The sequence below is a fragment of the Lissotriton helveticus genome, chromosome 3_2 (assembly GCF_964261635.1).
Source record: "Lissotriton helveticus chromosome 3_2, aLisHel1.1, whole genome shotgun sequence".
Classification (NCBI taxonomy): Eukaryota; Metazoa; Chordata; class Amphibia; order Caudata; family Salamandridae; genus Lissotriton; species Lissotriton helveticus.
Genome location: NC_136062.1, coordinates 271,697,270 through 271,720,039, shown reverse-complemented (window position 1 = coordinate 271,720,039; position 22,770 = coordinate 271,697,270). Strand labels below are relative to the sequence as shown.

The window sequence follows — 22,770 nt, the reverse complement described above, 5'->3', positions numbered from 1 at the left end:
GCTTATGATGTTCAAGATGGCCTTTCTTAGCACTATCACTTCTGTGCATGAAATGAACTACAGACTATCTCTGTGCAACCTCTCTCCACCACTTCCTTCCAAGACAAAAGGTTGCTGTAGTCTCAGGCTGCCTTCCATAGTGGTGAGTAGCTCAACATGCTGACAAACTACTACTTCAGGCCATTTTGCCTGCTCAATTCTGTAACAACACTTCCTTTATCTGCGTTTACGCTTCAGACCGTCCACTTTTGGAAGTTTGGAACATACTGATGTGGTATCCATGAATACAAATAAGTTACTTCCCTTCAGTAACGCTCTTTATGATGGACACTGTAACTGCCATTTCCGTAATGCCCTCCCACCTCCCTCTTAATGTGGAGTGGAATCCTGTACATCATAATACAAGTTCGATTTTGGCACCCTTTCACCTGCAGCCTGTTTGAATGACTCCCCTTCTGCAGGCACAAAAGGAGAAAGATTTAAAATACTGACAAATGTGTGCAGGGGCAGCGCTTAAATACACTCCGTTCTGTCACTTTTGGGGTGTTGTGATTCTCATATGAGCAATGTCTCACCACCCCTGGGTGGGCATTGTTGAAAAAACATCTTAATCCAGTCTGGTGCCTGGAATTATTCAGAAAATGAAAAATGGGGAATCTGCGGAAAAATAGAGTATCTACCAGAAAGACTGTTACCGAAGGTAATTAACTTGTTCGTCCTTTCACTAATTTGTTCATTATTGCCATAGAGGCTACTGTACAACAGAAACCGAGGACAGTGCAGAAAGACTTATATTATCATCTTACTTGACGTTAATGGACTCTCATACTTTTTCAAATGTAAGATAGCTTTGAATTTCCTACAATCCAAATCTGTATATAGTACATTACTGCAGGAGACTCCATTCCTCTCCACTCTTTAAGAGATGGCAAAACTGAAGAGAAATTGAGTAGGCAGATAACTATATGCCTGTAACAAAGGTCACAATGTTGTTGGGGTTTCCCCCTCAGCCACACATGGACACGGAGGAGACAGTCCTAAGGCTATTGCAGGACTCCGAGTAGCGCTTCATTTTTGTCACAATCGGCGTACAGTGGTTGACACTACTGGAAGGCTCTGTCTGTGTGCCTAGAGGTCAAAGAAACCTTTTCTCATTACTAATCTGGGCAGTATCAGCCTTTGTTAGACATAAGACAGTAGTAAGCAGAGAATGAAAAATGGCAGTGGGCCCAATGTTTCATAGATCAGGTAGAACAGACACAAATTACACCAGCGATCGGGGACTATTGCAGGACTTGTTAGAGGATCACTGTCTTGGGGATACATGGTAACACTTGCACCTAAGAGGGAGAGAGTACACATTTGTGTCTTGTGTCAATGATACTTGTAAAGGCTTTTACCTAACTTCTATTTTCCTACTGGCACTATCACGTTTAGCCGATCCTCAAGGGTAGTATTTCAGATCACAGCTGATACCTTTATGCCTTGATGTAGCATTGGTGGTATCGGTATGGTGCTGGTAGAATATGAACACATACTCGGATGTAAGAAGCTGTATTCATGCCTAGTCAACTGTCTATTAGACAGCTATGGCTCAGTAGCCTGAGAAAAATGTTCTAGGCAGCTGCCAAAGTGTGCACTAGGAGACAAATATGGAGGTATCAGCAGGAAGAAAGAAAGGGAAAGAAAATCAAGGAGTAAGCTGTATTAATGGCCTCTGATTGAAACTTGACAAGCCGTTACTACGATGCACCAACAGACTCACTCTTTACGCAGAGTTACTGGCACTGACCATACAGACCAAACAAATACAGAGAACACAATTGCACAACTGGATTCACATCAGCTTTTCCTCAATCTTAACGACGTGGAAAGACAAGTGATCGTTTGATTGGGACATAGTTCTATGTAGAGACAGCTTTGCAATGTTATACTGATATCGGGTACAGTGTACCAACCACTGTGATTTAACTGAAGAATGCTTAGTGAGGAACTATGATACCAAAAGAATCAATAGACAACATCATAGAAAAAACAATGTATGGGAGTAATCGTATCAAGCTTTCCTGACCCAGCATTAAGACAAGCAGCAAGGAATAAACCACATCTCAGACTAAATTAAGCACTTTACCGGTCACTGCTGCGTAGTCCACATATGAGATCACTCCTTGCTGAGGGCTCTTAATTTGCTGTCAGTAATACATGTATTTTAAAGGATGAGTTAACATATGTCTTTATTCATTTTTTTAATAGCATTATGAAATAATTTCATTTTTACAACCCCTTTAGCAGTTGCATTTCCTTAATTTGCAACTACTTGTAGGTGCTGGTACCTTATCTCCCAATTTGTTTTTCATTTAACCATATTAGTTATTTTTCATATTGTTACATATGACATTGGTGAAATAAAACTGAATGGGTGAATTATTTGCAGACAAATGTATGTTTTTTTAATAGATTATACGTTCAATATTAGGTTTCCTCTACAGTTAACGAAAACAGTATTTACACACCGGCACTGTGTTTCTGTTTTTTTTTGTTTTTTTTTTTACTCACCACTTATGACCTCGTGATAGTATTCTGCAACTCACATTTATGATGATGTCATCCGGTTAATGATGTCACACTGGAATGTCAAGCAGATGCTTTTGCTCTAATTTTCAGGTTATTACCTGTGTCTGGTGCAGCAAAAAGGGATTATTGGCTACTAGTGGAAACGATGGCACCATCCGAGTGTGGAACGTGACAAAGAATCAATATTCCCTACAACAGACATGTGTTTTTAACAGGTATGTATTAATCATATATCTGAAACTTGCAGTAATGACAGGAAATGTATTTACTTTGTTTGTTCATACTGGTTATATTGTTATTGACTGACAACTGATATGGATGATGGGATTTCCCCGAACTCCAGCGGTTATTTTTCTAACTCACGATTACAAGGACTTCAGTGTACTGCACTTGGGAAGAAATACAGTGAGCACTGTAGCCCGGTCACTAACCAACCAAGCCGTCCTGCATGGGCAGTGCTGTCAGGTTACCTATCAGTCCCATTTCAGGGACACGGTGGTATTCCAAACAATCTTTTGATCTAGGACACAGTCAAGCATAGTATCAGGAGCAACAGGCCTTTGTTTAAAGTGTTTATTTTAAAATGATTAATTTAGTACTTAAAATCTACACAGTAACCACCCAGCACGTAAATAAGCATCAAGAATAAAATTAACATTTCTGACATGTTTTGGCAACCACAACGATCCTATCACCCTAGAACTATTCCTAAGCAGTACTTTAGTCATAGAACTGAATAGCAAACTTGCCTCTAGAGTTTATTAAATTTGATTGCCCATCGTACCTGTTGACAACTAACGAATGCATCCTTTATCAGAGTTCTGCCGGTTAAGAAATGTGATCCCGTAGTAAGAGCACGCTCTGCTAGGCTTCCAGAGAAAACTACGGCCGAGAGCTTACAGATTCAAGGTCGGAGTGTGAAAACCTCTCCTAATCACTGGTCAAATGCTTAACTTTATATTGGTTTGAATCACTGATTTTATCTTGTATTTACAAAATAAAACGGGGCTCAGAAACATGAGATTCTTAACAGACTAGGCTATCAGGACACAAAATGCGCCTGCTCTGTCTGCATGTTGATTTTAAGCGGCCATTACTAAAACATTGACATCTGCATCGGTTAGAATTGTGGCACCAGTCATTTAAGATAATAAACAAAAGACACTGGCTGTGAAAATGACCTGCATACATTCAGCTAAAGATATGCAAGCGAGACAAATGGAAAAGCAGGCTAATTAGGCCTAAATAAAATAGAGACTGCTATGCTTTCCATGATAGTCTTTTAACCTTTAAGCACTTTGGTAGCGATACTAAAGATCAAAAGAAATGAAGGGAAAAAGACTAACGATGATGAAACTTGACTTACATGAAAGAACAAGCATTTACAATGCAACGGGTTCGCCTTTGACAAAGTTAGAGCTACTGGCATTGTAAATGACAACATATTTATTTATGTGTTGCTTTTGAAAACAGATAAATAAATGGCATTGTCATTTACATTGCCAATAGCTTAATCTCTCGCAAATGTGAGACCTATTGCATTTGCACACACACACATACACAAACATGCACAAGCAGTACACTGTAAAACACGTCATCTACACCCAGTACTGTACGCCTACAGCATGCATATATAAAATTCAAGCAGACTATACTGTTTAAAAACAGCCTACAGACACGTGCTAAACACATAAGCCATGCACACGCAATATACCCTAAACACGCAGCAGGCAGACGCGGAATGCATACAATCTGTGCCTTGCATAGGCGGCGTGCACTCACGTCCTTTTGTAAATCAACAGAATGCACACACAATGAGCACAGCCTACTGTCCACCAAGTGGCATTATTCACAATATTGCGTGCATGGAAGGCACACATACTCCCGCAATGCGATGTACACTATAAACTATGATCTGTATTACATGTCTAAGGTGCACATGTTGAGGGGCGCAAACCCGATGGAATGCTCACACATCTTGTAAACACTATATGGTGTGCACAAAATGTAAGCACATTATTCTGCACAATTAACATGCACGCAAGAGACGACGAAAAAACAACTTGTATAATGTTTAAGGTGTAAACACGCCTAATGCACATCATACCATACATGCATGGAATGGACACAGAGTATATTGTAAAAGGAGCGCGCTTACGGTATAGGTTAACCACATATACAAAATACTCTTAACAAACTGAACAAAACTGACATGGCACAGACAATGCATACAAAATATACTGTGCAGACAACGTTAGTTCGGAGTATAGCACACACAGTCTGCACACGCCCTATTCAATATACAAACATGACATGGAAATACGTGTACTTGAAAAGTATGCACGTACTTTACTTATACACAGCTCACACAAACTATACTGTACACAAAGAGTGCGCATATGCGCATGCGTACTGTAAACATATGCGTACACTATTCGGAACACAACTAGAACTGTCTTAATATCTACCCTGGAAAACATCCTTTAAAAGCTAACCCTGCATATGATGTGTTTGAGGAGCAGGGCACGCACCAATGTATGTTACGCCCCTGATTCGAGACATCTTGGTGCCTTCAGGGCAGATTGTTATACAAAAGGTGCATGGGTGGCATTGGTTCAAGGTGGGGAAGACGCAGTTGGAGTGGCGCGCGAACAAAGAGTGAGAAACCATTGGTGAAGGGCACTGACTGAAGGAAAGGGAGCGGGAAAGAGAAAGCAGCACATTTTTCTATATATTTTTTATGAGCTATTTTCATTGCCCTGATGATTTCCGGTTGCTATAAACAATGTCTCCCCACAGGACAAAGAGGCGCGGGACGGTTTGCCAGCTGTCAATGGGCGCAGTTTCTCAGACTCTAAAAAAGCAGGATTAAAAAAAACATAAGTTACTGATTTTCTGCCCAGGAAGGAAGGCAGGAAACTCGCAAAGTTCGGCGTGCCGCTGCCATGAAAACCAAGGCAACTTTTTCAGGTCTGGTAAAAAGCACTTTGCGGCGAGATAAATTCCCTTCCAGCGAGAGGCACTTCACACCCACTTAGAGCCCAGGTGGGCTACTTGTCCGCTGGGGATTAAAAGGGATGTCTCCTTCTCGTTAACAATAGGCGAGCCCGAAGTCCTATCAATACATGTCTTTTGCGTGTCAAGTATTTTGTCAAACAGATATCCAGATGTGGACGGTGCGTTCCGTTCCCTTCACTCTGTCAAACATTTATTTATTTTTATAAAGGGCTTTTTTATATAGCGCGGACATTACCCAAAGGAACATTAAACAAGCATTTGGAGACACGGACAGCGGGAGGGGGAGGCGGGAACGGCACACGGACAGCGGGAGGGGCGGGGGTGGGAACGGGACAGAAGCTTGAGCAGGCTGGGAGAGCCCAGAGGACTGAGCAGGCAGAGAGCCCACACGGATGAGCAGGGTGGCTGAAGCAGGCAGCAGAGAGCACGGATGACTGAGCAGGCAGAGGGGCCAGAGGGCTGAGTAGGCAGAGAGCCCACACGGAAGAAAGTAGGGTGGATATAGCAGGCAGCATAGAGGCCAGAAGCCTGAGCAGGCAGAGGGGGGTCAGAGGGCTAAACAGACAGAGTATGTGTAAGGATGGATGAAGCAGGCAGCAGAGAGGACAGAAGCATGAGCAGGCAGAGAGGCTAGAGGGCTGAGCAGGTAGATCAGGATGGATGAAGCAGACAGCGGAGAGCACAGACGCCTGAGCAGGCAGAGGGGCCAGAGGGCTGAGCAGGTAGAGTACATGTAAGGGTGAATGGAGCAGGCAGCAGAGAGGACAGAAGCCCGAGCAGGCAGAGGGCATGAGCATGGAGCAGCAGTGTGGGCAGGCAGAGAGCAAGGGACCACACTCACTGTTGCATGAATTCATTCTCTGCATCCAGGGGTAGACGGGCGTGGGGCACTTGTCCTCCTCCTCCGGCTCCCCGAAGAGGCTCTTGCCCTGAGCGCAGTCCGTCTTGAAGTGCGGCGGGGGCTCGTCCAGGCTGGGCAGCGGGGCTCCTTGTCCCGGGAGAAGCCGGCCGCCCCGTACTCGCAGGCGGACTGTCTGTAGGCTGCGCTTGCCGTCTGGTGGTAGTAGTAGGGTGACCAACCGTCCGTAAATTTCACGGACAGTCCGTCATTTCGGCCGTCTGTCCGTTGTCCGTGAAGGATTCTTTAACGGACGCCATTTGTCTGTCATTTTAACAGGGCACCGGTTGCCTCACCCTAAAGCCGGCACAGCTTGCCCCCACCTCCCTTCTTCACTGCGATGCTGCACCAAAGCTCCTCAGATACTCAGCAGCAATGGAGAGGCACAGCGGGGTGGCAACCCTCACACCTCCAGCCCTTGATGACCTGTTAAGAGGTGCTTCGAAGATGACTGAGAGGGAGGGGCTGCAGGTTCAGGAGCAGCGCCATCTATTCACATGCAAACAGCCCTGAATGCATCATGTCTCTGCTATTTAGAGGGGGGCTCACACATTCCATTTCTACCCAGGGCCCCAAACATCCTAGACTCGGCCCTGATTACACGAGGCAGCATGTGCTTCTCTTCACCGAACTTAATTACTGTCACTAAATTGTAAGCAAACCTCGGTTCTTCAAACATGCAGTCTATAATGTAATACAATAAAGAAATGGCACAATCGCACCCACGCTGATTAACAAAGTATGGAGGACAATCAGTTAAATCAGTACTCTTAGAGTATCTCCTGTAAGTACTGTACATCACAGTGTGGGATGGCATTTTGGACAGACAGCCTGTCTTCTCGTTGTCTTGTGCAGGAGGGGGCGAGGAGCCCAAGATGATACTAGAATACTGCATGCCCACCCCTGTGCCCACCCTGGTGGATCCTGTTCCCTCTCCTGTGATGGCTCCTCCCCTCCCCTCAGTGATGGCTCCTGTTCCCCCCATGTGGTGGCTCCAGTCCACCCCCCGCCTGTGATGGCTCCTGCCCCCCCATGTTGTGGCTCCAGTCCACCCCCGCCTGTGATGGCTCTTGTCCACCCCCTGTGGTGGATCCTGTCTCCGCCCTGGGTGGCATCTGTCCCAGTCCTGGAACGGCCCCTGAAGCGAGGGTGAAGTTCTTGATGGGCCTCTTCTCAAAAGGGCTCAGCTCAAAATTAATATGGAAAGGCGGGCGAGTAAGTAAGTGAAGGGATGGGTGAATGGCTGGATGAATTAGTGAAAGGGTGAATGGATGAATGAAAGATGGAATAAATGGATAATGAAAGAGGATGGATGGATTGATGAGTGAGGGGAAGGATGGAGAGAAAACGTAAATAGCTGGATGTATGGGTGGAAGGGTAGCTGGATGATGGATGAGGGGAAGGATGATGGATGAGGAGAAGGATGAATGGAGGGGAAGGATGGATGGATGAATGAGGGGAAGGATACATGGATGGGATGGATGGATGGGTGAGGGGAAGGATGGATGAATGAGGGGAAGGATGGATGGATGAGGGGATGGATGGATGAGGGGAAGGAAGGATGGATGGATGAGGGGATGGATGGAGGGGAAGGATGGATGGATGGGTGGGTGAAAGGATGGATGGATGGATGGATGATGAGGGGAAGGATGGATGATGATGGGAAGGATGGATGGATGATGAGTGGGTGGGTAGAAGGATGGATGGATGATGATGGAAAAGGATGGATGGATGATGAGGGAAAAGGATGGATGGATGATGAGGGGAAGGACGGATGGATGGATGATGGGTGGGTGAAAGGATGGATGGATGGAGAGTGGGTGGGTAGAAGGATGGATGGATGGATGATGAGTGGGTGGGTGAAAGGATGGATGGATGATGGGTGGGTGAAAGGATGGATGGATGAGTGGGTGGGTGGATGGTGGGTGGGTGGGTGAAATGATGGATCAGTGGATTGGATGGTGGGTGGGTGAAAGGATGGATGGGTGGGTGGGTGGATGGTGGGTGGGTGGATGGTTGGGTGGATGATGGGTGGGTAGTTGAAATCGATGATCATCCCTCATCAAATTTTAGAATAACACATAAAGAACTGGTATTAATAGGGGGTAGAAGCTGCAAATTTAAACACTCGTTGTGGTAAAGGACATGTATAAAAACCTGAACCACTAATAAAGATCTCCCCAAGAAGACGGGTCTTAATCTCCGTAACTGCCGAGTCCGTGTCTCCAAACCCGCTTGTTTCAAAACAAGCGGGTTTGGAGACACGAGTGTTTAAATTTGCAGCTTCTACCCCCTATTAATACTAGTTCTTTGTGTTATTCTAAAATTTGATGAGGGATGATCATCGATTTCAACTAGTTCCACTGATTCACAACTGGTACAACATCGGAACTTGGCCCAATTTGCTAGCCGTATTGATACATTTCCTTACGGTGTGGTCATTTCGTGTCCGGATCACAAAGTCTCCTGCCCGGTGACGCTTATTGGCGTTAAGGAATTTTTCATAACACGTCTCATCCATACATTTGGAGATCTTGACGTTCTGATGACGTGGAGGTGTCCTTCCATATAAACTACGCTTGGTAGCCTTATTTGTGACCAGGTTTTTCCCTAGCCCTGACGAAGTTCGTATGAGAACGAAACGCGTTGGCTGATGGCCTTTTTAAAGATTGAAAACAATAAAGGACTTTTTTTCAAAAATTCAACAGCCTGTTTGGACTACTAAATTCTGGTGCACCATCCTTTGCTATAAAAATTGATCTCTGTCTCGACAGTGGAGCTCTTTGTGGCCAGCTCCGGATGTTAATGTGCACAACGTCATACTGACTTCCCAACATTGAAATTTATAGTGCGAAACCTTGGTCAGCCACAGTTGTTTTGTCAATATTCAATGTTTGGTGTAAGTTTAATAATGAAAAACCAAAGGTGGCGATGGACTGAGCGTTGACAATACAAACACTCACCCCCAGTTAACTGATCTGGGTTTAATCCATCACCGTTCTTTAGCTCACTCCGCCACCCCAGTTCAGACATGGCCATATGCAAATCAGTCTGACCCTGTGCCTCATGGGAACAGTCCAGCCCGAACTGCCAAGCCATGTCTTCCCTGGACCGGAATCAAGCTTCCCAGGACCGGTTTCTGGCATTACAGCCTTCAGCCGGGCTTGCTTGACTCCAGTGGCAAAGTGAGCAAGGGACTCACGTCTGAGCATACCCAGCCAACTTAGGACGAACAAAGAAAAACCAAAGGTCGTGATGGACGGAGCGTTGACAATACAAACACTCACCCCCAGTGAACTGATTTGGGTTTAATCCATCACCGTTCTTTAGCTCACTCCGCCACCCCAGTTCAGACATGGCCATATGCAAATCAGTCTGACCCTGTGCCTCATGGGAACAGTCCAGCCCGAACTGCCAAGCCATGTCTTCCCTGGACCGGAATCAAGCTTCCCAGGACCGGTTTCTGACATTACAGCCGTCTTCAGCCGGGCTTGCTTGACTCCAGTGGCAAAGTGAGCAAGTGACTCACGTCTGATCATACCCTGCCAACTTAGGGCGAACCAAGAAAAACCAAAAGTCGTGATGGACGGAGCGTTGACAATACAAACACTCACCCCCAGTCAACTGATCTGGGTTTAATCCATCACCGTTCTTTAGCTCACTCCGCCACCCCAGTTCAGACATGGCCATATGCAAATCAGTCTGGCCCTGTGCCTCATGGGAACAGTCCAGCCCGAACTGCCCAGCCATGTCTTCCCTGGACCGGAATCAAGCTTCCCAGGTCCGGTTTCTGGCATTACAGCCGTCTTCAGCCGGGCTTGCTTGACTCCAATTGGCTAACAATTGGCCTGAGTGTGTACAACAAATGCTTTACACTGTCCTCTGGTACTGCCTTACTGCTCGACCAAGCTACCACGTTGGAGAGTAAGGTCAGTTCTGACTTGAACCTCTGTTATACCTTTGGGGTTGGTGGACTCTACACACTGTACTTAGTTATTGTCCAGTATATATAGAGCCACTTTCTCACAATGCTCATTTTTATTTTGTTAATCTAGTTTCAATATGCTTTGGTGCCACATATGAAATCACCCATAAACTCTAACATTCACTAGATCCATGCGATCGATAGGACATTTTTGCAATGCAATATGCATCTCTTACAATGCTAGACTGATCACTGGGAATGAAAAGACTGCTTGAAATTACTACCATGCGAGGGGCGTGGCCATGAAGATGGCCAGCAAACCGCTCTCTATGCCGGTTTCGCCTGCCCGTTTCTTAATCCGGTTGCATTCCTCATTTTATCTTGACGTCCGCCCTAAAAACATGAAGCTGAAGTGCTAGGAAGAATAGTGGAGGGGCCTGTGGTGAAACTGTGACCAAATCAGACAGAGCCAGTTTCAGCCATCACAGAGTGTGTGCATCGTGGTCCTGTGCGGTGCCCCCAGCATGTCAGAGTGATGCGTGACGGCTGGACTCGACTTGAGCGGCTCCGCCACCCGCGGTGAGTGAGTCCCTGAGGAGACACTGCCGGCCCGCGTAAGCCTTACGAACAATTGAGTGTCCCGTGGGCAGACGACCCAAGCGATACTGAGCGCTGTGCCTTGCTCTGAGTTGGCGACGTGTCTGGGGCTTGCCGGCCAGAGTACGAGAGATGCCTGCCTGCTGTGCCTGTGAGACTGCAGAGGGGCTGGGGGCACTCCAGAGAGACAGTGAGGGCACCCCTTGAGACCTGCGATACTGTGGCTGTCTCAGAAGCAGGCCCGGCTCAAGCGGGTGGGCCGGGTGGGCCAGGCCCACCCTAACATGAGCCAGGCCCACCCACACATGAGCCTTGGCCCTCACAGTGAATCTGCCAACGATGCACAACAATAATAAAAAATGTACCAATAACTCTGGTGATTTATGATCCTGCTGGAGAGCAATCATTTGTCTGTTGGTAGTTTTTCTTTCAATGCACATAAACTGAATTTTATGTGGATAGCTCGGTGGGTTACTGCCTATGTCACAGAGATCCAGTGTAACTTGCAGTTCAGAAGTTACAATCCTAAAATAGGACAGTGACCTATGAACTGTCATCAAAGTGCTGCACACGAACTTCGATTTTTTTGAGTTGTTATATAGCTAGAACTTCCCCAGTTTTTCATTATTCTAATGTTGCTAAAAAGAGTTTATTTGGGCTGTTATACATTTTTATCAGTAAAGCTAACCCCCAACCGCTGGAGTACTCTTTAAATCCTGAGTTTGTGCTTCTCCAGACCAAACCCTCTTAAAATATATAGATGATGTGATTCCTACACCTTTTATTTGACTCTGCACGTTCCCCCTTCTTCCTACGTCCTGAACAATCAACACGAAGAGGCCGTTTACGTCGTGAATGGGGTTCAAAGTGGGGAGATTTGCATATCAAAAGAAAGCAGAGGCTTGTGTGAAACCAAACAATGCCGTGGACTTAATAGGATACAAAGCTAGGCAGTATAGCCCATCCTGTCAACGTGCCTGTTGCTGCTGTGTGTAACATTCAGTTTAGACGGACATTCTTACTGGACCAGCTTTGCCTTTCATCCCTGCTCTGAGTTTGAAATGGGCACTGTGAATTCGGGATGACATGTACCCACAGATGACCTTGTCCTGTATGGTCGTGCCCTGAGAATGAGTTACAATGTGAAACAATGCCCTAGCGCTCGCCTAAACACTTCTAGACAGCACTCCGCATTCAAATCAACATCCTTCGGAAGGGGCATTTTAATTAAAAATAAACGCAAGATTTACTTTACCACTGACCCCTACGGGTACAAACAAACATTCAAAAATATACATGAAAAACACAATAAAATTTTACTTTTTACAAAGTCATGCAATTGATAATATTATAACATCGATTTGTGTTTTTTACACAGGTACTTTCAGTCCAGAAGTCTATCTACTCAGTGCTTTTTATTGGCATGCTGCACCTATCACTTTATACCCGGCAAGCCCTTCACAACCAATGGCAGGTGGGAACACTGATGTGAACATGCGGGGAAGACATACGTTAGGGGCAGTAATGTTCATTCATTGCATGGCTTCTGTGCTGTAAGCCTGCACAACGGGTGTGTCTTTAAGTGCTTGCTGGGAACGGGTGGCAGACAAGGTCTGTCTGAAGGACAGCCAGAGAGGGTTCACACTGCAGAAATGCTTATTTTCTTTTATATGGTGCACATGTAGTCTGAGTTGACATCAGAGCCCTTAAATAAAAGGCACAATAGACATTATGCATTATGTACATTCAGAGCTGAAACAACTATAATCACGACGCCTCATCAGAACTAGAAGTGCTATATAAATAAATTGCCATCCACACGTGCCCTCGTTACAGAACTGTTCTCTCGATGATCGAAGGTTGTGAGTGAAGAATTTGAAGACCCACAGGACGAGGGAGCGCCACGGCCAGAAGAGGCGCGAGATTTAAACAAGCATTTGCAATGCAATAGGTATTGCATTTGCTAGAGTTTGAGCTATTGCCATTGTAAATGTCAATGCCTTTTATGTATGTGTTAAATGGCTGATATCTGGCCGGGGCCCAAGGTCAGCTATGAGATAAGGTGCACTGGAGAGCAGTGGTAGAAAAGTGGATAAGCAAGCCTGGAAGGGAGTGTGCATCAGAGTCCGGGGTCAGGTGGAGGTAGTAATGAAGAGGGATCCTCCCTCAAGGCTCGTGCAGAGGGAGCCCTAGTAGTGTAACTTGCCTTATACTCCCACCTCAGGAATCTCCTCTTCCCTTCAAAGGGACATTACATGGAGAAAAAAAAACTTTTTGAGAGTGATAACATTTAGGAAGAGATTTGGAAAAGAGTGAGTTTTACTGGGCCCTTGTAAGACTAAGAGATAAAGGAGGACCCAAAAGCAGGCCTGGCTAGACATATATATGCGATAAATCAGGCCCGCAGTGGCCCACCCGAATGCACCCTTGGCCCACCCAAATAAAAATTCCTGGAGCCAGGCCTGCTGAGAAGACAGGCATAACCTGGCCTGCGAGAGGGGGCAGCTGGGAGGCTGTGGGACTCACTGCCAGAACCTAAGTGCCCCAAGTAAGGGAGTGCGATCCAAGTGGAGAACGGAGGAGAGTGCCACCTGTGCTGCGCCTTCCACCAGTGTGATCGTCAGAGACAGGGAGCTGCGATAAGGAGTGCGCATGACCGAGCCACGGCCGCCAGAAGAAGGCTTAGTGAAGGACGGCTGTGGGAAGAGGAGGGAAGTGGACCCAACACAAACGTAAACACTGCCCCGCTTTTAGAAAGGCTCAGCGAGCCGACTCGGCCATTGCCTCACCCGATTAAGACACTGGGCAATATATGTATCTTGGCTCCTGGTTATCGAACCCAGAATGCCACCTGGGGTCTGCTCAGTTCGGAGCATCTTGCGGCTGCCCTGGGCTCCCATCTGTGGCCACACTCTTGCTGTTTTGGGGGCGCGACTGGGGTGGGCCTCCGCTGTGGGGCGGGGAGCTCCCCCGCAGCCAGGACCAATTTGGAGGTAATCGGGAGGCCTGTAACCCTGCTGCTACCCGCATCTTCAGCACAGCGGAATATCGCACTCTCCTTGGGCGGTGAAAGGCTCTGAAGGCGGGGATCATTGAGGGGCTGTGTCTCGCTGCAACTACCACCTTGCTACTACGGCTTACATTAATTGAGGTGAAGTGCCACGCGGTTAAATTGGTCCGGGAACAAACCATCACATATGGGACTCCCGACTGCGAGTTGAGGCACTCTCCTAGCCCGAACGTGCTTGCACCTGCTCCCCAGCAGCCATGCTCACTTTGGGATAATTGGAGAGGGTGCTCCATGACTGATACCCGCATTGTTGAGAACAAGGGGCATGACAATCCCCCTGGGCTGTGAAAGGCACTGGAGGCGAGCGACGGGAGGGGCATTGTCTCGCTGCAAATACCACCTTGCTGCCAAGTCTGACATTATTTGAGGTGACATGCCACACGGTAGGGCTGGGCCGGCCACAAACATAACCCATGGGACCCTGCACTGCCGGCTGAGATACTCCCTTGGCCCACACGTGGTGCCACCTGCGCGGCACCCCTGATCTTGTACATGGGCGAAGTGACAGGACCAGAGACTTCTGGGCTTGAGGTCTGCAGTTGTGCTTGACGTCTGCAGTGCGGTCCATGCGACCTGAGAGCTTTGGCAGCAGTCAGGTTCTGCCTTTGGAGCTACTCTGTGAAGGGCCTCTGACTGTGAGGATCCTGTGGCATGACAACACCCTTCTACTAAGTGCCTCCCCCACACATAGACTTACGTACCACACTGCATGCCAATTCACCACAGGCAAAATAAAACAGCAGAAGCAAGGCAAGATGGACAGATATACAAAAGTGGTGGGCCCCCATGCCTGCCCAGAGGAGGAGAAGCCTCCCATGGCTGATAATGCAGCGCTCCAACAAGCCATGCATGGATAGTAGTCTGTTCACTCGCAGTCTAGCGGAGGTGTACAGCAACTGATTAAGGTTCAGAAACCACTGGCACAAGCCCAGATGTTGAAGAGGAGTATAGAAAAAAGGGCGCTCTAGAGAATCAAATACCTTGTTGGCGTGTAGAAGAGTAGCAATCGCTGCTATGCTGAGATCCACGCTGTGCATAACGGCAAATAAGGTGCAGAGATTATGTGCGGTCGAAGGATCAGGTACAAAGCCCAACTGGACTGGTCGGACTATGTCTGGGAGAAGTGGGGCAAGACGGTTAGCAATGAATTTGGCCAGAATTTTACTATCTACATTTATCATGGAGAGCGGCCTGTATGAATCACAGTGGGTAGCAGGTTTTCCAGGCTTGAGTATGGTAAAAATAGCCACCTCGCCGAGTGACAGAGTCAGGTCACCTGTCTCTACAGATGTCTGAAACATTGATAAGACATGTAGGGTTAAAATAGTGGCATATTCCAAGTAGAAGGAGGTCGTGAGACCATCCAAGCCAGGTGCCTTGTCGTTGGGAAGACTACGGATTACATGCAGGACTCTCTCTTCTGTGAACAGGGAATCGAGGCATTGGCGATGTGCGTTGTCTAACCACAATAATTGTATAGACTCCAGGTACGTTTTAATTTGGTCGATGGATGTTTGGGATTTAGTTTGGTAGAGTTTTGAGTGATAGGTGGTCATCGTATTGTGGATAGCAGTGGGGTTAGTTTAATCCATATTTTCATCTATAAGGTCTATAATATAATCATTAGCCTTGTGTGGTCTAATCATAAGGGCCATTGTTCTGCCAGTGCGTTCTCCCTCCCTATATCTGCGGGCTGTCCCCTCACTACCTAAATTGTGCAATTCACGTCGTCCTGCCTCTTTATTAAATTCTGATCATTTTTCTCGTATAAGCACTATAGTAGCTGGTGCTCTAGATTGAAAATACTCTAGTTCCAGTGCTCTGAGTTCGCTCTCAAGGTGCGGAAGTCTTGTTTGCATCGCTTGTTTTGCAATAAATGCACCTCTTATGACTATATAAAGACGGCTCTAGGGTGTGTAGCTGTGGTGCGGCGTTGAGATGTGGCCTACGGGAGGTGCTAGATCTATCTAAATTCGGGTCCACAATAACTTTGAAGCTTCCCCCATATTATAGTGCCCGGTCGTAGATTGACAATGTGTCGCTATACTTCTCCAAAGAATTCTGGGCAGTCAGTATTAGGTCCGTATATAATTGGATGTTGATGCAGAGTGCCGGCCAGAAGGACAAAGCGCCCTTCAGTGTCAGTTTTAACTTGTGTGAGTTTCCATGTTATGCCTTTGTGAATTAATACAGCTGTCCGCGAGTGTAATTGGAATAATAGGATGTGGGTATTTCTGCGCACCCGGGATGCAGTGGATGGGGTGAGATGAAGCTCCTGCAGAAAACATATGTCAATCTAGTGGCTGTTGAGGTAGGTATGTACAACACTGTACTTTCTCACATCATTTAGCCCTCTTACTTTCCAAGTCATGCATTTAATTCCCGTAGTCGTGTCAATACTGCCAACCACTCCAACCCCCAAATTTGGTTGCCAGGCCCACTCCCACCCATCAATCCCCCCATAACTCAAAATCAGTACTGCTTCTTGCAAGGGATTTATCCCGGAGGGGGGAGAAGAGCCAGGCACAAACCACAGCCAGATCTAGGCTGGGTGACTGAAGCAACGGATGTTGCCCAAGTTAATAGCCATCAGAACAAAAATTGCAATTTGTCAACACCCACAGCAACGTGTCATCTGCCAATTTCGCATGGCAGTCGCGTCCAACCCCCCGCTCTACTCCGCGGCTGGTATTGTTGTAACGAAAGACCCAGGCTGGAGGGACTCTAGTCATTGTTTTCCAATTGTGACCCCCCATCCATTCTGTTGTGGGGATCCCTTTGATTTTCTTGGTGTGATACTTTTAGCAAATTAAAGGGCTGCCTTAGTGTTGGCAAAGTGGCGAGCCTTCCCCTTATGGGTGATTCGCAGCTTGGCAGGGTAGAGGAGGGCATATTTAATTTCTGCCTTTTGTAGGATTTTCTTGGTAGATCGAAATTCTATACGAGCATCCTGCACTGCAATGGTGAAGTCCGGATAAAAGGAAATCATGTTGCCCCTGTATTGTATATCTCAGCGTTTCCTTGAGAGGCGGAGGGTGACGTCCCTGTCCTTATAGTTAAGTAAGTGTGCAATAATGGAGCGGGCCGGGATGCCCGGAGGTGGCCGTGGCTCCAAGGACCTGTGCGCCCTCTCAGTGACGAACACCAGGAACAAAGCCTCTCCCAAGAGGTCTGTCAGCAATATTGTGATGTAGTTGTCCATGTTGTCGATAGCAGTGGATTCCGGTAGACCAAGGATGCGTAGATTAATGCACCTTGATCAGGCTTCCAAGTCCTCATTTTTGGCTTTTATGACAGCAAGGACTTAGTCCATCCTGAGCAGTTGTTCTCTTGTTGTAGCTTGAGAATCATCGATATCAGAGACTCTGGCTTCGAGATGGCCTATGAGATCTTCGTGTTTATCAACTCGCTCGTTAATTTTTTCAATACGTTGTCCCATGAGGTCCAGCCTGGCGTCGAATACTTTGGGGCTTGTCTAGACGTCCACTAGGATCGTCTTGAGGTCGTCGTCCTGGCTTGCCTCTTTCGTGGGGGTCTGAGGTCATCCCCCGTGGTAGTTCCATCCCTGCCAGGCAAGTGTTTTTGCTTTCAAATGGAAGTTTGGATTTCCACGTGTCGTGTTTGCCCATCTTGGCTTGGTTAGTCTCTAGTATATCCAGTTATTAACAGCAGAGGTCAAAACAATATCACGCTGGGAAGCGGGTTGAGTTCCGTTTTTCAGTGAGCACCGTTGCATCCAAGTATTCCCCGCTATGACTCTCCATACTCCCCCTAGCTTGTTGATCTTTGTCTACTTCACCCGAGGGCGCAGCAGGGGGGCCATTTGGTGTGATTAGCGGCTAGTTGGCCTGCCGTTGTGCAGGAGTCGGTCACACCACGAGTGAAGTAAACAGTGATAGGCCCCGGCCACAACCTTGGAGTGCAGTCTGGGCGGGGTGCCCGAGCAGTCCCAATTGTCCCAACTCAGCCCCCAGGAAAAACAATCCGGGCCCTCCCAGGCAGATTTTAGGCAGACTTCCCAGCTGGGCCCGTACCTTCCGCTCCCAGTCTCGGCAGCACAGGATCAATGTGCCTTCAGGGGTCACGGCGTCACACAGAGCAGTGCCGGGGAGCCCAAGTTCCAATGTTCGGCACGGGTAACACAGTGTCCTCACGGTGACAGTCTGGGTAGGCCGCAGTCAGAGAGGTGCAGGTAAGTAGGTTCCGCAGCGGCTTCGGCAAGTCCAGTGTACCGCGGTCGGCTCACCACTAAGACGTTCCCCAGAAGCCACTTCCATCAAGCCAGCCAGGGACGCCAATACACTCCTCACCTAGGGTCCGCTGGAACCGTTCTCCAAGTCGACCACGCAGCTTCCTGGCAGCTCAGTTGTGGCTCACAGCAGTTCCTGTCACCCCAGCCCCTTTGACAGCCGGGGACCAAACCCACCGGCCCTCTAAGCGCCGTCTTGCTGCTGCAGATCTCATAAGCGGCCTCAGCCGGCGGGCACTCTTATATGGCAACGCCCAGACCCGCAGGGTCCCAGGGTCCACCTGTCGTACCGGCCCCAACAAGCCCAGGGCGCACCCAGCCTGGGTGTCTCAAGATTCACAGCATCGCCTACATGGGCAGGCAAATGTCAGGTCGCTAGTAGGCAGTGTGCTGAGGATTGTGCAGGATTTTTCGCTCAGCCAGCGGAGCGCCTCTATCTCGCTACTATCTCACTGCGTGGCTAGGCCCCGCCCCGAGACCACTACAAGTTTGTCTTCGAACCCAGAGACCCTCAGACCACTTTATTTCTCATCTAAATTGTGACATTCACAGCTCATTTCATGCCTACAGCATGTAATAATAAAATAACACCTGTCCCAGAGCAAAAGTCACTCCAGAACCTCAACGTAGGCATCATATCTCATCCAGGTGTCCCAGCCATGATTCTCTGTTCTGCATCTTCTTTTCACTCTGTCTTATAATTACCAGACCGTATAAAATGATGTTGTACATCTAGCTCTTCATCTAAACTCTGCTTCTTGCCATCTTCACAGACACCCTTGTATCAACCTGCATAGGCCAGAACCATTTATCATCTTCCCAGGTCTCTAGCACCTTTCCTACTGCTTCAAGGCTGCAAATGTCAACTCTTTCTGGAAAAAGTGAACACTAGATCAAACCTCTGACCCTTCTAATTGCAGACCTTCTGCCAAATTGAGAAAGTGGTATTCAATCAGCCATCAGTAGTCAATAGGCAAACTATTACAGTGCTGATTTACATTTGATGGTCATTGGGGACGACCTCGGATAAGAGTGGGCCTTCTATTACTAAACTTTGCATCCTTCAACATACGCCATCGTCCCATGTTCTGCGCAGGCCTGTGTAAGAATTGTAGATACTGTCTTGAATTTAATTGCATCCTTGCATAAAGGGGTGCTGCAAATCATACTGCCACTCTGCTAGTACTTGAAACCGGCATTCCTCATGACTCCACCAAATTGTACTTGCTCTTCAACTTCAACCACATGCCACAACCTGAATTCATCAAACTCTTTTGCTTCTCCTAATCTGATAAAGTAAGACCTACTTGTCCTACTTTACTTCCAAAAGTTATGTCTGATTTCCATAATAAAGCAAACATTTAGCTTCCTACTTCCATAAAAGTTCTTCTCCAGCCAAAAGAGACTCCACACATTAGAAGTAAAACAGAGTATGAGAAACTACTTGGGAATCTCGAAACAACTGTTTGTCGCTTAAAGGACTGCTTGCAAATGTGTGCTTTCCACAAAACATACCATAGCAAGATGGCATGTAATGATGCAGTGCATAATTACATTGTTGAGAGAAAGTAAATAGACCTTTAACAGGTGAATTTAAAGTTTATATGTCCTGCGACAAGGAAGCTACTCTCGGTAATGTCCTCAAACCAGAGATCTGTAGGTCTGTCCATACATTTACTAAGCACTATTTTACTGACCTTTACTCCAGGACAGATAGCTCACAGTGTCATGCCACCCTACTTGACTCTGTTTCTATTCTTCCCGTGCTTTTGGATCCCATCTCTAAGGTTGTCTTTATCTTGGTATACTATTCTACTGCTTATTCATTACAGAGCAAATCTAGGATTACAGGCAAGTAACTTTTCCTTGTAGAAGTTGTTGGAATACTACACACTGTGATGTTTGACATCACCTCAAAAAACGGAACCAGTCAGACCAGGCTATTCGCATCTCACCCTTTTTAGGAAAAGAAGATTTATAACTGTGTTCCTTAAATCATTTGTCTTAGTTACCATCTTTTTTTAACTATTGTTTTGGTTCACTTGGTGAACAAATATACCGCAGGTAACTTTGTACCAAATGCAGGCTGATCTAAAACGATCTTTCTTGATTCTACTAGAATAAAGGAAGGTAGTGAAGGGCTTCAAAATAGAAAGTCTTACACACCATCTAAGAAAAGTGTGATTGACAGAATTATTTCTCATCAAGGTGGAACTGACCTCTTTAAAACAACAAAAAATGTATCTGTGTGTATACAAATGAACCTGTGCGGCTCCCGTGGTGGAGGCGAGGCAAGGCAGCATTGTGGTTAACGGCCTGCCCGATCGGAGCGGAGAAGCGTGGCCGAATGGGGAGCGCGCCGGCTTAGGAGGAGTGAACTAAGTGGAGCCGAGTCCATCCGCCTCCCTCGGGGATTATGGAAACACCTCAAGGACATGTCAATTATTGACAGGGTTGAGAGCGATCACAACCCTTTATCCATGTCACTTACTTATTGGAAGGAACCTGTCGATGACGGGGAGGTTGGGTACTACCTCTCGCCCTGATATTGTTATTTCAAATGATATGCGCCATGTTCGTTGGGCCAAAGTTTCGAACATTCAAGAGAATGTTGATTTCATATCAAGCAGGCTAGCACTAGCAACATGTGAATTAGGTGTACTAGCCAATGAAGGAGCATCGGCTCCTTCCTTTAAAGAGAGAATAAGGATCCACAAATCTTTTTTGGGTGATCTAAGAAGTTTATTTGTTAGACCTTGTAAGCCAAATGGACTTAGCACCCATCAGCAACCGCGCTGGTTCAAAGGGGAATGTAGGCAAGCCCGCTTGGATCTGGGTAGAGCTAATGAAAGCGGTTCAGGCGGGAACATCAGACTCGCTAGGGCCGCATACAAGAGTGCTGTCTCTAGATCCAAGCGTGCTTGGGATGAACAGAGATGGCAAGAACTAAAAGTGGCAGGATCCCAAAAAGACTCGACACGGTTTTGGAATGTTTTTAAATGGGGAAGTGAGGGAAACCCAGACAAGTCCCAGAATTGGGTCCCTCTAGATGAATGGGTAGCGTATTTTAAACCACAATATGCTAGGAGTGAGGACACAAAACCAATCAGGGAGATACCACTTTTACCCTTTTTGGAAGATCCATTTACCTTAGGTGATGTCCATCGCGCCTTAGATTTAGTGGTCCCTGGTAGAGCTCCAGGCATAGATGGTGTCCCTGCGGACTTATTCTTGGAGGATAAAGATTCTTGGACTAGTTACATACTCCTTTTGGCGAATGCAGTTGCCAAGGGAGCTCCTATCTCCCAATCGTGGAATGGGGCCGAAATTATACCACTATTTAAGAAAGGGGACAAATGGCTACCTGGTAACTATCACCCAATCAGCCTGATTGATACCATCCAAAAAATCTTTGGCAGGCTGATTCTTAATAAGGTACCGGCGTGGGTACAGGATCAGAACATCTTATCCCATCTGCAGGCAGGTTTTAGAACCTCCATTAGCACTGTCGACCAGGTCCTGCATTTTGCTATGTTGCACTGGAAGACTGTGATAATTGGACGTGGTAGCCTATATGCTGCCTTTATCGATCTTAGGGCATCATTCGACCTGGTCCCCCGCCCAACCTTGTGGAGTGTTCTACATGACATGGGCATGCCTGGGTCCCTCCTTTCATTAATCAATAAACTTCACGAGCAAAACTTTGCCCAGATTAGGTGGGGCCGTCCTGGTAATGTTACCACCCAGTTCCCAGTAGAAACAGGGGTGCAGCAAGGCTGCGTCTTAGCGCCAACTTTGTTTTCTATGTATATTAATGATGTGGCCAAAATATTGATTGACTCTAATGTCGATGCCCCTAATCTTGCAGGAGCCAAAGTTCCTATTTTAATGTTTGCCAACGATTGTCTGATAATAGCAAAAAACCCAAGCAGGTTGCAAAGGGCCTTGTTGATCTTTGAAAACTTTTGCACCGCTCGTGGTCTGGAAGTGAATGTTTTAAAATCAAAGTTTATGTCTTTTAATGGATCAAAATCTTTTAAGGGTACGGTGAACATGAACAAATTACCTCTTGAGAAGGTCCAAGCTTTTAGTTACCTGGGAGTTTGCATTCAGCATGATCTATCTTGGAAATAGCAGGTTGACCTAGCCACTCTTAAACATCGCCAGCTCGCAGGAGCATTGAGTCTAGAACACTCAAGGTCCCTCACCAAGCCGATAGCCCCGGTATTAACAGTATATAATAGTAAAGTTGTTAGTTCTACCCTATATGGAGTTGAAATATAGGGGTTCGAAAATTTAGGGGAAATGACAGTTTCTGAAAATCGTTTCTTCAGGAATTTAATTAAACTACCCCAGAGTACCCCGTTGAGCCCTTTATTTTTTGACTTGGGGTTGTGCCCAATAGCCCTTATTGCGTCCCTGCGCTCAGTCTTATACTG

General features: G+C 46.8%; 1 protein-coding gene across 6 annotated transcripts in view; it reads left to right on the top strand.

Annotated features, from left to right (window-relative positions):
* Positions 1-22,770, top strand: part of HERC1 (HECT and RLD domain containing E3 ubiquitin protein ligase family member 1) — a 2,088,313-nt gene that overhangs the window by 1,360,475 nt on the left and 705,068 nt on the right. For all 6 annotated transcript variants that reach the window (XM_078685198.1, XM_078685199.1, XM_078685195.1 and 3 more), the window contains exon 52: positions 2,665-2,789. In XM_078685198.1, the coding sequence (XP_078541324.1) occupies positions 2,665-2,789 (125 nt within the window). The remainder of the gene's footprint in view (positions 1-2,664; positions 2,790-22,770) is intronic.